Source organism: Corvus brachyrhynchos, unplaced genomic scaffold (assembly GCF_000691975.1).
Source record: "Corvus brachyrhynchos isolate BGI_N302 unplaced genomic scaffold, ASM69197v1 scaffold89, whole genome shotgun sequence".
Taxonomy (NCBI): domain Eukaryota; kingdom Metazoa; phylum Chordata; class Aves; order Passeriformes; family Corvidae; genus Corvus; species Corvus brachyrhynchos.
In genome coordinates, this window is record NW_008246063.1 from 511,746 (window position 1) to 524,987 (window position 13,242).

Below are 13,242 nucleotides of genomic sequence, written 5' to 3' on the forward strand. Positions count from 1 at the left end.
TGAGATTCCTGCCTCAGATGATTCCTGCAGAGCCAGCCCAGCCCCTGGAATAGCTCAGCAGCAGCTGAGAGCCCTCAGGGCAGCTCCATGGGAATAGGGATATCCATGAGGGATATCCAGGGCAGGGATGGGGCAATATGTGCAGTAAAACTCCAGATTTGACACCACAGCCTGATTTATTTACTTTTTAACTCACTTTTTATTGGCTGCACCTCAAACCATCATTACCTGAATTAACAGAGATGGTTGAGCCACAAGAAGGTGCAGTTCTGGCTCCCAGCTTTTCCTTGTTGCTTCCAGGTGCAACTTTGCTGATCACAGATTCCCTAAGGTTGGAAAAGACCTCTAAGATCCTGGACTCTGATCTATTAGGAAAAATTTCATCCCTGAAAGGGTGCTCAAGCATCCAGGCTGCTCAGGGAAGCGGTGGAATCACATCCATGGAAGTGTTCAGAAAACACGTGGATGTGGTGCTCAGAGCCAGGGTTTAGTGGTGAACCTGGACTCGATGATCTTGGAGGTCTTTTCCAGCCTTAATGATTCCATGATTCCCAGTTGATCCCAGGTTTGGGATGGACATGCAGAGTCCCATTCTCATTCTGATAATTACCTGGGGGATTTTTTGGGAGAGCACTGGGAACCTGCACCTCAATTTTTCTGGCTGGACTCTGCCAAGGACCACACCTTGTGCTTTGTGTCAGGCAGGGAACAGAGGGTGCAGCCTGGATCATCCCTCTGTTTTAGGGGAATGGTTGATTCCCTCAGCCTGGGGGGCTTTTGCCTGTTTGCAAACAGAATTTTTCCCAGGATTTGACCTGCAAATTCCTGGCCATTCTGGCCCTGGTCTAACAGATCTCTTTGGCTCCCACTTAATTTGAGGATGGAAGTATTCCTATTGTTGGATTTCACAGGCTTGAAACTTGAAATTGTGCTCAAGTTGAGGATGTTAAGGCCAATAAAAGGATCTTTTCCTGCAGCTTTACTCCCATTTTTTAAAAAGATCATGGAGTGAGACAGCAAATTCCTTGAGGAATGTTTCTCTTCAGTTAGAGCAAAAATCTTGGTGACTGTGGCGACATCCGAAGGCAGCCTGGATTAACTCCGGGTTTGCATCTGGAAGAAATAAAATTCCCTACCCCTCTCAGCTCTCGTTGCAACAGATGCGCCAAGAAATTAAATAAAATTAAAGTGTTTTTCAATGGTTTGACCAAAATTGTCCTCCCTGACTTCAGGGTGTGCCAGTTTAAGAGCCAACCCCAGAGTCCTGCATTAAATGGTGAGTCAGAAACCTCTGGAGCATGGAGAGAGGTTGGAAAATTCCCCCTTGGATGGTGCTTCCCCCTTCTCCTGCCAAGAAGGCTCCCAGGGCAACTGGACTCTGAAATTAGGAGCTTTGGGCGGTTGGGATGAAACAGGAATTGGGCACATAACCAGCTCCACTGCTTCCTGCACTGATTCAGGAAGTTTTTCTGGGAATGGGCTTGGATTAAAGATGCTGCGTTTATTAAGGATTAAAGTGAGTTCTGTGTCTGGAAGATCCAGTTTGGAGGCTCAGTGTTTCTGTGAGGAAAGGGTGGTTCCTGCTGGGGTGGAGCTGAAATATTCCTGTGTAGAATTTGCACGTGAAAAGAGAATGAATCCAAGCACTTTGGACAGGGGCAATCTAAAGGAATTAGACTTCAAAAAATGAATTTGGGCCTGAAAGGTCAGGACAATATTGAAGGCAAGAGCCAGATAGGACAAATGAAGGTTCTGGAGATGGGAATGACCGTGACAGGAAGCAAATTGCAATAGTCTGGATATGAAGTCAAAGAGAGCTGGGTGCCAAGTCTGAGGCTTTTGGAATGACCACGGGAGATGGGATCTGTGTTGTCTGATGGCCTCTGCTCAATGCCAGTCAGTGAGGGACAATAGAGGAAGAGAAGGGAATGTGAGGGCTGTGAACCACAAGAGGAAAGGCCATGGAAAAAGAAGGGGCTGGAGTGGGAAAAGAAGGCAGAGTTTCCACACAGGCAGAGGAAGAATAGAGAATTAAAAGCAAAACTGATCATGCCATCATGGACTGAGCTGGAGCCTGATCTGGGCTGGCAGGAGACTTAAGGAGCCTGTTTGGGCCAGAAGGGCTTGTCCAAGGTCAAACAAGGGCAGTGGAGAGGTTGGGACATTGCTGACAAAGGAGCCTGGGCAAGGGAGAGGAGTGAGGAAGATGAAGAGCAAGGAAGGCAAAGCTAAAAGACAAAGCTGCTGCAAGAATTAGCTGAGCATTAACTGCCTGTAGCCAGGGATAGTCTGGAAATGAGGATGAGTTTAATCCCTGGAGGGTGACATTGCAGCCAGATAAATGGATGAGGAGGAAATTCCCCTTATCATGCAAAGAACCCTTCCCCAAGGATCTCTTTGCTCTCAATGATGCTTCAGCCTCGTCAAGTGCCAGCTGTTCTCATTCACTGATTTTAGCAAAGCACTTTGCAGATGCAGAGTGTTCCAGCTGTGCACGTTTTGTGGAGTGAGGAAGTTGTTACCCATGGATGGCTGGAAAAAGGAATCTGCTGCAGCCAAGGCAGGGATTTGCTGAGCCTGGCCTTCTACAGATCCAAGATTTTCCTCCTGACACAGGAGAGCTCTGAAAATCATCCCAAATCATAGAAAGGTTTGGGTTGGAAGGGATCTTAAAAACCAATTAGTTCCAATACCCCCACGGGCAGGGACACCTTCCACTGTCCCAGGTTACTCCAAGACTCAGCCAACCTGGCCTTGAACACTTCCAGGGATGGGCCAGCCACAGATTCCCTGGTCCAGTGTCTCCATACAACAACCAGTGGCCAGAAACTGAGGCTTGGAGGAGCCAGGTTGGAAAGAAAACCCAAGAGCTTCACACTACAAGTGGTGGGAGACTGGGCTGCTCTTCCCAAAAACACAGTAGAGATGCCAGATGTTTTAATGGATTCGAGGGACAGTCGACCAAATACCCATAAGGGAGATCCCTGAATGTTCCTTAATGAGCAAATCACAGCTCTGCCAGTGATTTGAGCTTAATCTGGCTCCTGGAGAGTCCTTGGGGCCAAGTTTAACCCATGCAGGAATTTTTGGCCTGTGGACACTGGGCTTGACAGATCCTCCATCCACCCCGTTTTGTGCTCCTAGGGATATTCCCAGAGGTGACTGATGGATGTTTTTGGGCTTCTTTTTCAGCTTTCTCCCTGACCTGCTTCTCGTGCAAAGATGCAACTTCCAACATCCATTGTCTCAGCACCACCAAATGCTCGGAGAATGAGAAGTATTGTCTGACAACCTATTCCACCACAGGAACCGGTGAGTGTGGAGCTTTCCCAAGGCTCTGAGGACAAGGTGGGGCTCAGGTGGGGCTGACAGCTGAGCCTCCTCCCACCAGGAGCTGCGGTGGAGGAATTAGTGAGGATTTTAGCATGCAAAGAACAAATCTTGGGAAGGTGGGAACTCGGCATAGCCTGGGTCTGTTGCAACATATTGTAAAAATACTGCTTAAACTCAATTAAAATTAAACACTGATGATTAAACACGCTCAGGACAGGGAGATTTTGGAATAAAAATAATTATTTTTATTATCCCTGCACAAACTCCTTGTCTCAACTCCAAGCTCAAGTTCATGCCCACGAGGTGGTGGAAATGGAAAGGGCCAGATGCTGTGGAAGGAGCGATCCCACGGCACGGTGCTGATGTTTTGCAATCTCGCATTGTACAACTAAGTCCCAAATTCTTGCCCTCAGCTGGCCCTGAAACTAGCAGAAGATTTGTAAGACCTGGAGGTGGTGTCCATAGGTCACACAGACACATATAATAATGGAATGTGATGAAACCCAAGGGAAAACCCAACGGCACCAAGTGCAGAATAACAAATTCCCCGCGGGATTGCACAGCCAGGCTATGACTGAAACCTGCAAAAAAAAAAAAAATCCAAGATGAAAAACTGGACTTTTCCTGTTGTTTTCTCTCCCTCCCACTCCAGGCAACGACCGGAGCCAGCGAATCACCAAGAAATGTTCTGCATTTTGCCCAACCATTGACCTGAACATCGGCATAGCCGGAGTCGCAACCAGCTGCTGCGAGACCTCCTTGTGCAACATCAGTGGGGCCAGCAGCGTGAAAACCAGTTCCACCATCCTCACCCTGGGGGTCCTGGCCAGTCTTGCCTGCATCCTCAGGATGGGTTTTTGAGGGGTTTTTGCAGGGAAGGAGCTGCTTGGCTTTGCATGGCATGGTTCAAGCTGCGGTCCATAAGGTGGGAATGCTGCCCTGTGCCTCCTACCTGGAAGGTCACATCCCATCAAGAGGTATTTTTGCTCTTTCTGCGCTCTGGTGACAACTCCAAATGATGTTTGGGAGAGAAAGGGATAGAATGGAGCCCTGCACATGCAGAATGGCCCCATGTGGTCACCATCTCTCCTACTCTTGGCATTTATAACTGTGCATTTTTTGCCTTTCATTTTATCCCCGCCATTCTCTTGTGCCATTTTTTACCCATTTTTCACCCTGTATCATTTTGCTCTGAGAAAGCCTTTAATATTCCAGTTGTTAAACAGAAACTGGGCACAATAAAGTGTTATTTTATTCTATTGTGTGGCTGCGTGGTGTGGCACATTGGGCGTAGCTGCTGGATGTATCCATGTTATGGGACAAAAGCGGAGGCGTTCGCCTGCAAGTTGAATGGGAATAATGCTGAAATATATTAAAATTACTTTGCATTCACTTCAGGAAGCCTCTCCCCAGATTTTATTTTTCTGCACTGGCAGAAATGGCATTTTTGCAACTCCATTTCGGAATAGACTAAATTCTATTTGACTTCCTTTCAATTCCTCTCCTGGGGCAGCTGCCTGGAAGGAAATGGCTCTTGAGCTCTCCAGGAAACAGAGAGGGCAAGGCAGGGCCTGATGGGAAAGGATTTTGAGAATTTTCTTTAAACTGGTTTAAGATCTTCCAGTGGAAATTCCCTTAGAAGCATTAGGATTATTTAGAAAAGGGAGAAAAGTATTTTGCGTGGTGCTTAAAGAAAAATCATAGGAAAAGACAGATGGTTTCTGGAAAGAAACCTGGAATTTTTCAGACTCATCTATGAAGAAATATTAACACTGCAAATAAATCTTTTATGTTAGCTCATCGAGTTAAAATTGAAGGGACTCATTACCCTGCTCTGACCCTCCTTGTGGATAATCTTAGGAATGAGAGGTTTGCTCACTCCGACCCTTCCAGGGAGGCTGAACTCCTTTCTCCTGGGATGAAAGAGCTCTCCACAGGGATCATCCTGAGGAAGATCTCCCAGGGTAATGAGTTGGGTGCAGCTTACCCAGCTGGTTTTCCCTCTGTAGCCTCCTTGCAAAGCTCCATGTTCTGCTCATTCCGACGGGTATTTTCCAGGAGCAGAAGAAACACAACGCTCGGGAACAGCCACATCTTTATTCTTTACAACAGCTTTGCAGAGGAATGTGGGCTCATGGCTCCAGCTCCTCCCATCTGCTCTTACCCCTTCCTGCCCACCTTCCTCCCACCCACATCCAACCCCAGCTCTGCATTCCCTGGCTTTTTTCTCTCCCAGACTTCCTCGTTGGCTTCTTCCTCCAGTCTTACTTTGGAGGAAGTCTTTTTCCATCCAAACTCTATTTCCTTGCCTCAGCTCATTGTTTCCTCCTCGATGTAAATGCAAGGTTGGCCAAGGATACTTCAATTTTGGCCATGAGTCCATTCTTCCCATGGATTTTATTGCCTATCCCAACTGAACTGGCTGCATCCATCTGCCCAATTTATTCTCCTCACCCTGTGTTCCTTCCTGCCAAATTTAGGGATATTCAAGTGACACAGATTCAAAAACCCCGAACAAACCAATTCTGTGACCTTGGCTGGCCATATTCTGCCCCACACCCTGATTGTAACAGGATAACAACTGAACTATTTGGAATAATCTTCATCCTGTGCTATCCACAGGTTTAGGATTCCTTAGGGACAATGGTTGGCACAGGGAAAGGTCAAGATGGGGCTGGTACGGCCTCAGGTCTTGTTCTGCTGAGCTTGGGAGTCCAGACCTGCCCTTGGCAGCCAGGTTTAAAATAAGGTCATGTCTTGAGCTGCCTGAACCTGGCAGGTGCCTCTGTTTTGGGATGGGAAGGATCCTGGCATGGCAAAGGGAATGGAAGCACGCGGGACACCCCTGGTTATGGCTGTTGCATGGAAAAGTTATAAACAGCTCTGGGAATACAGAAGTGCCATCCCTAAGGGAGCAGCTCCATCCTGGCTACCTCCTTCTTGCCTGATTTTCCCCTGATCCCATAGGCTTTTCCCTAGTGCCCAACAAAACGCATCCATGTGCTCCAAAGCTGACCCACATCCCAAAGTCCTTATCTGGAGGTGGGAGCAGCAACTTTCCTGAGGCACAGGAGGTCCTAAAAACACGAGAGCTCCCACAGTGAACCCTCCCCTCGAAATGTTGTGTAAGAGGAGACTCTGCCAGCCTTCCCGAGAAATCCCGATTGACACCTCCCACCCAGGTGCTGCTCCCTAATTCCAAATCCTTCCATCACCTCGGGTTTCTGGTGCCTCCCATGGCTCCACACTCCTCACATGGGAGCACTGAGCTGCCCCAGGAGCAGACATCTGCGATGCCTGGAGGGCTTTTGGGAAGGAGACGGGAGTCTCATTCCAATAGCTGGGATTGCTCCTGGGAGGTAACTGCCTCTCTCTCCCTGTGGATTATATAAAACTCATTTTTCAGAGCTCTGACTCACTGCACCAGAACCTGGGTCAGCCAAGAAGGCCTTTCCCTGCCTACATGAGGCATCTGCAGGAGGTGCTTTAACTTTGGCCCTTCTTTTCCCTCTCTCAGGGCTTTCCCACCATTGGTTTTGAAGGGTCTGTGCTGCCTTTAGTTCTCCTTGAATAATTCCCCTCCCTTTTCCTTCATGACATGAAATTTCTCTCCCTTTTCCCTGTTTATTTGCCCAGATCCAATACAGTGCCTCAATGTCAAAGCAAGAGACAGGCTGGATGCAAGAGACCAAAGCAAGGCCCCCACTGGGTCTAAAAATCTTCTGGAAGCCATGGAAAGGGACAAAAGCAACCCTTTTCCCAAAGCTGACTGCTCCATTTGTCATGGAGCCAAATCATGGCTCCAGTTTGAGTCCATTGCCAACTCATGGCTCCAATTTGAGATCCACTTTAATTTTCCCAAAAGGATAATGATAAGATTACTCCAGAGAGGTGACTCAGCTTCCTTGGGTTTTTTTTTCTTCCTGTCTTCCTCAATATTACTCCTCACTTGGTATCCCTGCTCCAGGCCCTCCTCCAAGCATGAATCCCGGGCACCAGGAGACACCCTCTCCATGCTGGATCCTTGAGTGATGCCTCTGAGTGCTTTTGAGTTTTGTAATCTGTCCTATTGGGAAATAAATCTCTTTTACAGCTCTCCACGCACTGGGAAGAGGGAATGCTCCAGCATTCCAAGGTACCTTAGAACCACAGTACTAAAGAAGACACTCATGTCCTGGAGACAGCTCCCAGAAAACACAGAAAATCCCATTTCCAACCCAAATTTCTCTCCTTTGTACATATTTGTTGGATGTGCTGGGAATGTTTTAGCCTCACTGCTCCTTCCAAGTCAAAGTCAAAGTCAAAATCGACTTGTGCTGATCCTATTCCCAGAAGGTTCATGCGGGAATAAAATGGATGTTGGAAAAGTCAACAAAGCCAGGCTGGATGGGGCTTGGAGCAACCTGGGATAGTGGAAGGTGCCCCTGCCCATGGCAGGGGGTTGGGCCAAGGTGATTTTTAAGGTCCCTTCCAACCAACGCAGTGTATGATTCCTCAGAAATCAACATGAGCAGGGATATGAAAGGGGAAAGGAATAAACACAAGTCTATGGGATAAATAAGACTAAAAATAAGGGAAAAAATGGTTCCTTCCTTTCACCCTCATTGCAAAACGCCAGCAAGGAGCCACACCCACTAATTAGGAAGAAAAACCTGTTTATAAAACACTTCAGCAGAAGACCAAGTTGTCCTGTGTGAAGCACAAGGCTCGATTTGATCATCACCATGTCCCCACTGACCTCACCAACCTCCAAAGCCAGGGAATGTCTATTTGGACACAGGGCTTGAACAACTCTGGAATTCACCACCTGATGATGTTATCCCAGGACAGATCAGGAGGGCCTGAAAAAAGTGTCAGACAATCACATGGATCAGGAAATCATCCAGTGTTGGAATGATTCATATTAGACAAAAATACCCTGCTGATGGCTACATCCAGGGAATTGCCTGCAAAGTTATTCCATAATTGCCAGAAAAAGCAGGGTTTGACAATATTTTCTTTCTGCTCTCCAGGACTAATCTTGTTTTAGAAGAAGCTCTGTGGACTTGGCAGCTCAAGCTCTTATAAGATGCATCTTGAATGAGGGTCTCTATCCCAGACTGCCAGAAACATATTTTAAGGAATTCAGAGGAGAGGAGCAACACAGAGGAATAAAAGCAAAAGGATTGATTTAAGAGGAGAGATTGAAAAAATGACACTCGGAGGGATGGCTCTTTCCAGAGCAGAGCTGCAATTCCAGGGTGCCAATTTGTGGGCTTGGAAACAGAGGCCTGATTTCGAGAAACTGTGGGGCGTGGAGAAAAGCAGCTCCTCTAAAGAATCCCTGGATAGAAGCAAAACTTCATTAAATCAAAATTGTACAAGGTATTTGAGGATTACAAGCAGGAAAAGAGCAAGTAGAGGGATTAACCAGGGGAAAATTGATAAAGAAATGAAGGCTGACATGAAAATTTGAGGAAAATCTTCTGTTTAACCGACCATTAGCTAATTCAACTTGGTGTAAAACACACTGATTTTATTTGAGCTAAACCAGCTTAGGCCAGCTCAGAGGCTGAGGCTGGTGCTGTTGGATAATTAAAGCTAATGAACGGTACAAACCCTGGAACATCACGTGCTGTCTATGCAAAGGGATTAGAAAAATTCATTCCTAGGACTATCTCCCCATGCCTCCAGGCTCTGCTTTCATCAGAGCAGCAGCTCTGGAAGGAAGGAAAGGGAGAAATTCAGAGGAGGAGAGAGCAGATCCCAACTTCCCATCACTCACACAACCGGAAGAGCAAGAAATGCGTGGCTGAAAGGGCTTTTCCCCAAGGTGCCAGCCCGTTCCAAGGGTTCCAGCATGGAAAACTCCCACATGAACATTCCACACCCTTGGGTTGATTTCATGTCCACATGCGAGCCATGGGGAACCTGTAAAACTGCTGCTGTTGGGCTGGGGTATAAAACCTGCCCTCCAAACAGCTTCCCAGTCCTGCTGGGAGGATCTGCTGGAGATGAGGACTCCTCTTGTCACCTTGCTGGTTGCTGTCCTGTGTGTGGAACAAGGTGAGCCTCTCATGCTGCTCCTACTTAAGACAAGGATTAGAGGGAAGATGGTGACAATTTTCCACTTTAGAGGGCTGTCACCAACTTGGCAGTGTTGTGATGGTGTCACCAATGTCCTTTTGCACCTCAATCAGTGATTTGATGCAGAAATAAGAATCTGATGAATTAATTCTTCTTTCCAGTGGTAGAGCTCTGATGGTGCTGGATGCCAGGTTAAATCCACACAGCAGTCTTTGGATCTTCCAAAAGGAGGCAAGTTGGAAGTGACAGAAAGCATAACAAAGTGGTTTTTTCCTTAAAAATTTCATGTTTGGGGTATTTTAGAGACTTTTATGCTTTGCTGCTTCCTCCCTTGTAGTGGTTTGCCACGTGTCTTCCTAGGAAATGCAACAGTGGGAATTTTTGTAGATTAAATCTGCAACAGAGGCGAAAGAACTTTTCATGTTAAAGGCGTCCCGCTCCCAAAGGGAAGGCTGAGTGTTGTCCTCCTTCTGGGATTGAGACACACGTGTTGCTCCATCACTCCTGGCACGTGGGAATGACGACTGGAGTGCCAAAATTTTCCCCACACCTGATGGTTTCCCAGAAACCATGATACGAATCTGGTTGAGAAAGAGACATCTAATTAATCAATTATTGCTGATGTATCAACCCCCTACTCCTAAATCCTTTGGAATGGTTCTCCAGTGTGCCTGGAAAAGCAGGAGCTTTGCCCAGTTTTGGGGTGAGAAAAGGACTATTCAATCTTGGAAAAAAAATGGATTTTGTGCCCACCATTCCTGGTTGAAGCAACATAATAGCGACAGACGAGAATTTTCAACGGCAACGTTCTCAGTGTGACCCAGGATGAAGTGGAAAGCTCACAGAGATCCAGGAGCACAGGTTCATGGTAGGATTCCTTACTGGTGACACTTTATATTGGCATCAGATTCCCAATGGATTTAAGGACAGGCTTTTACACAGCACCTTTCTGTGGCCCAGCCTAGATCAAAAATAAGAGATTGCAGCTTTCTGGCCTAAAACTGGGACAAAGGAAAATGTGGAAACTGTCATTTGGTCCTTCTTATGTATCCTGGGTCTCATCCAAGACCCTAATGACCAAATTTTGGTCAAAACTCTTGATCTCTCAGCCAACCAAAGAGGGTCTTTCACCTTTTCCATCCATGTTCAACTGTTACGGATATTTTGTGTCCAGCAGAAATCCTAAAAGGTCTTGATCCTTTTCATAGAATCACAGACTCACTAAGAGTGGAAAAGACCTCTAAGGTCATGAAGTCCTTGCTGCAATGTTGGACAAAATCAGGCAAATATTTGTTTAAGGTGTCCCTGAAAGTTTCCAACAAGGAAGATTCCACAGCCTGGAACTGCTCAGAGACTCTCATCCCTTTAGGAATTTAGTTTTAAGCCAGCCTTTAAGATCTCTCAGCATCTCTTTTTGTACTGTTCTCCCATATTCCCACCATGGGACACATAAAACATTTTATTACTTTCTTCTTTGCTGCCTATTTTTTCTTGCATGAAGAAGATTCCTGTGACTTTCCTCAGCATATTCTCATTTTCAACAAACAAACTAAACCCTTCCAACCTTTTCTACAAGATCACATTTCCAAGACCTGTGACCTTTTCTCCTCCCTCTCCTCTGGTCCCTCTCCGAACGCTCTCCATAGTTTTGGAAGTGCCACAGAGAGATTTGGGCACCGGGGTTCCAGCTGAGGCCTTGCCTGGGTGGAAAGGCCACTTTGCATATCTTGCACATGACATTTCTGCCCGTGTCCCCTTGGGTGACGTCTGTTTCCATGGCTGGAATGTGACACTGTTGACTCCTGCTGTTGTCACTGTGGTTCCGATCCCGTTGTTTGTCACCCTACATTTAAGTGTCTCAGTTTTATCTAAAAGTCATTTATTTCTCTTTTTTATTTTTATTTATTTCTCTTTACTGATTGCACTCACTCTGTTTTCACTCTTTTATTGCATCCATCTATCAAAATCCTTTAAATTCAGAGAATCATGGAGTGGTTTGGAAGGGATCTTAAAGATCAGCTCATTCCAGCCCCTGCCATGGGCAGGGACACCTTCCACTATCCCATCCAACCTGGCCTGGAACACTTCCAGGGATCCACGGGCAGCCACAGCTTCTCTGGGCAACCTGTGCCAGGGCCTCACCACCCTCACAGGGAAGAATTTCTTCCATTGCTCCAGTTGGTTTGACCAATAATCATTGGGAATCGCCCTCTGAGGGTGTTTTCATGTCTGGCTTTGCAACCATTCCCTGGCATTTTCACCAGCTCGTGTTTCCTGGGCTCGCTCATGAATAACATCATTCAAGGTTGTGTCAAAAATTCCTTAAAACCTCACTGAATCTCCTCTACTCTGTACATGAAAATTCAACTTCTTTCAGAGGTGAATGAAGCAAGAAAGCCACACAGGATCAACAGTTGATGACTTTTTCCTTTCCTTCTATCAGAAACTTCTCGTTTCATGGTGTGACCTTCACTGTCCTTCCGCTCCCTCACTGCCAACTTCTTATCAGGCAAAGCTGTGCTCACAGGGACGTGTCCTTTAGTTGTTTTTGCCCTTTCCAAAGTGACAGACTGCCAGACTCAGCAGGAAATCAGCCAGCATTTGGGATTGTTTCCCTCCAAAAATTAGCCGTGTATTTAAAGAAACTCAACCACAAAACCTCACACTTCGCTCTGGATGATTTCACGAACTCAGAACCCAACCACCATAAAACCTTTCAATCTGCTTGGGTGGAGAGTGCTCTGCACATATTTTGGGATGTTTTATCACCCAGGCTGTGGTTTTGCTCTTCTTCCTCTTTTTACTTCTTCCAAGAGGCTTTCCAGAGGTCTTTCCTACCATGTTCTGGTTTTGAGGGCAGGAACAGAGATTTTTGACAGGAAACACAACTCATCACTGCGTGACCTTCCTGCCAGTCAACTGCCACTGTTGCAGATGTATGAATTATCTCACCAAATCTGTCTTTAGCACTTCAACCAAGCTTTTGGTTAAGATTTTCCATTCATTCCCTATTTTATGCTAAAAACAGAAGTTTCACAGAGCATCTGAGGGCTCTCATCAGACTTCCTAGAACTGAGGTTAGTCCAGTTCAGAGACGTTCAAGCACAAAAAAAGAGATGTGACAGCAGTCTCTGAGCCAGACTAAAGAGAAGTAGGACACTGGGCATTGTCCACCTCCTCAAAATGCTCCAGGCATCTTTAAATTCTCCCTGCCAAGCCCTGCCCAGGAGAAACCCTGAGCAGTAATTGGTAATTCCCGTGGCCGAGCCCTCAGGACAGAGCCACTATGGCTCAGCAATAATCTCCATCACAAAAGCCCCCAAATCCTTGAATTCCACTCACATCTCCTGCTCCCAGGGATTGCAAGCAGATCGATAACACTTCGCAGCCTGAGCCAGAGGAGACAGAGAGGGATTTAGCGCTGCTGCCACGGGTCAGGGGATAAAGAAAGTCACTGGTCATTCCCACAAAAACATTCCTCAGACTGTATCAAGGAAAATGGATATCTCTGCACTGGAGCTTTTGTGGTTTTTAAACCTTGTAATGTGCTTTTTCCCTTTTTTTCCCCCCCCAGTTTATCCATTCATGTGCTACACCTGCCAAGAACAGGAGTCCAACAAGGACTGTTTGACCATTTCCATGTGTGCCAAGGAGGAGAAACACTGTGTGACCATCCGGAAGGACGTCGGGACAAGTAGGTTTGGGAACAACACCTTGTTTGTTTTGTAGGAGAGCAGTCCCAGGAATGGGATTTCATCCCACTATGGGAACAACAGGCCTTGACGGCCAACTTTTAGGAGACATTGACCTTGTGGTTCCTTACTGCAGTGTCCAGAGACACTT

General features: G+C 46.6%; 2 protein-coding genes across 3 annotated transcripts in view; both read left to right on the plus strand.

Moving 5' to 3' along the window:
• LOC103623883 (lymphocyte antigen 6E-like) overlaps positions 1 to 4,592 on the plus strand; it is a 5,089-nt gene extending 497 nt beyond the window's left edge. The window contains exons 2-3 of the mRNA XM_008643056.2: positions 3,193 to 3,312; positions 3,986 to 4,592. Of these exons, the coding sequence (XP_008641278.1) occupies positions 3,193 to 3,312; positions 3,986 to 4,194 (329 nt within the window). The 3' untranslated portion in view covers positions 4,195 to 4,592. The remainder of the gene's footprint in view (positions 1 to 3,192; positions 3,313 to 3,985) is intronic.
• Positions 4,593 to 9,171: 4,579 nt separating this feature from the next.
• Positions 9,172 to 13,242, plus strand: part of LOC103623884 (lymphocyte antigen 6E-like) — a 5,056-nt gene continuing 985 nt past the window's right edge. The window contains exons 1-2 of one of the 2 annotated variants that reach the window (XM_008643057.2): positions 9,172 to 9,378; positions 12,974 to 13,093. In XM_008643057.2, the coding sequence (XP_008641279.1) occupies positions 9,327 to 9,378; positions 12,974 to 13,093 (172 nt within the window). In that variant the 5' untranslated portion in view covers positions 9,172 to 9,326. Of the gene's footprint in view, positions 9,379 to 10,092; positions 10,268 to 12,973; positions 13,094 to 13,242 lie in introns of those variants that run through there. The other variant, XM_017746680.1, reaches the window with a different exon arrangement.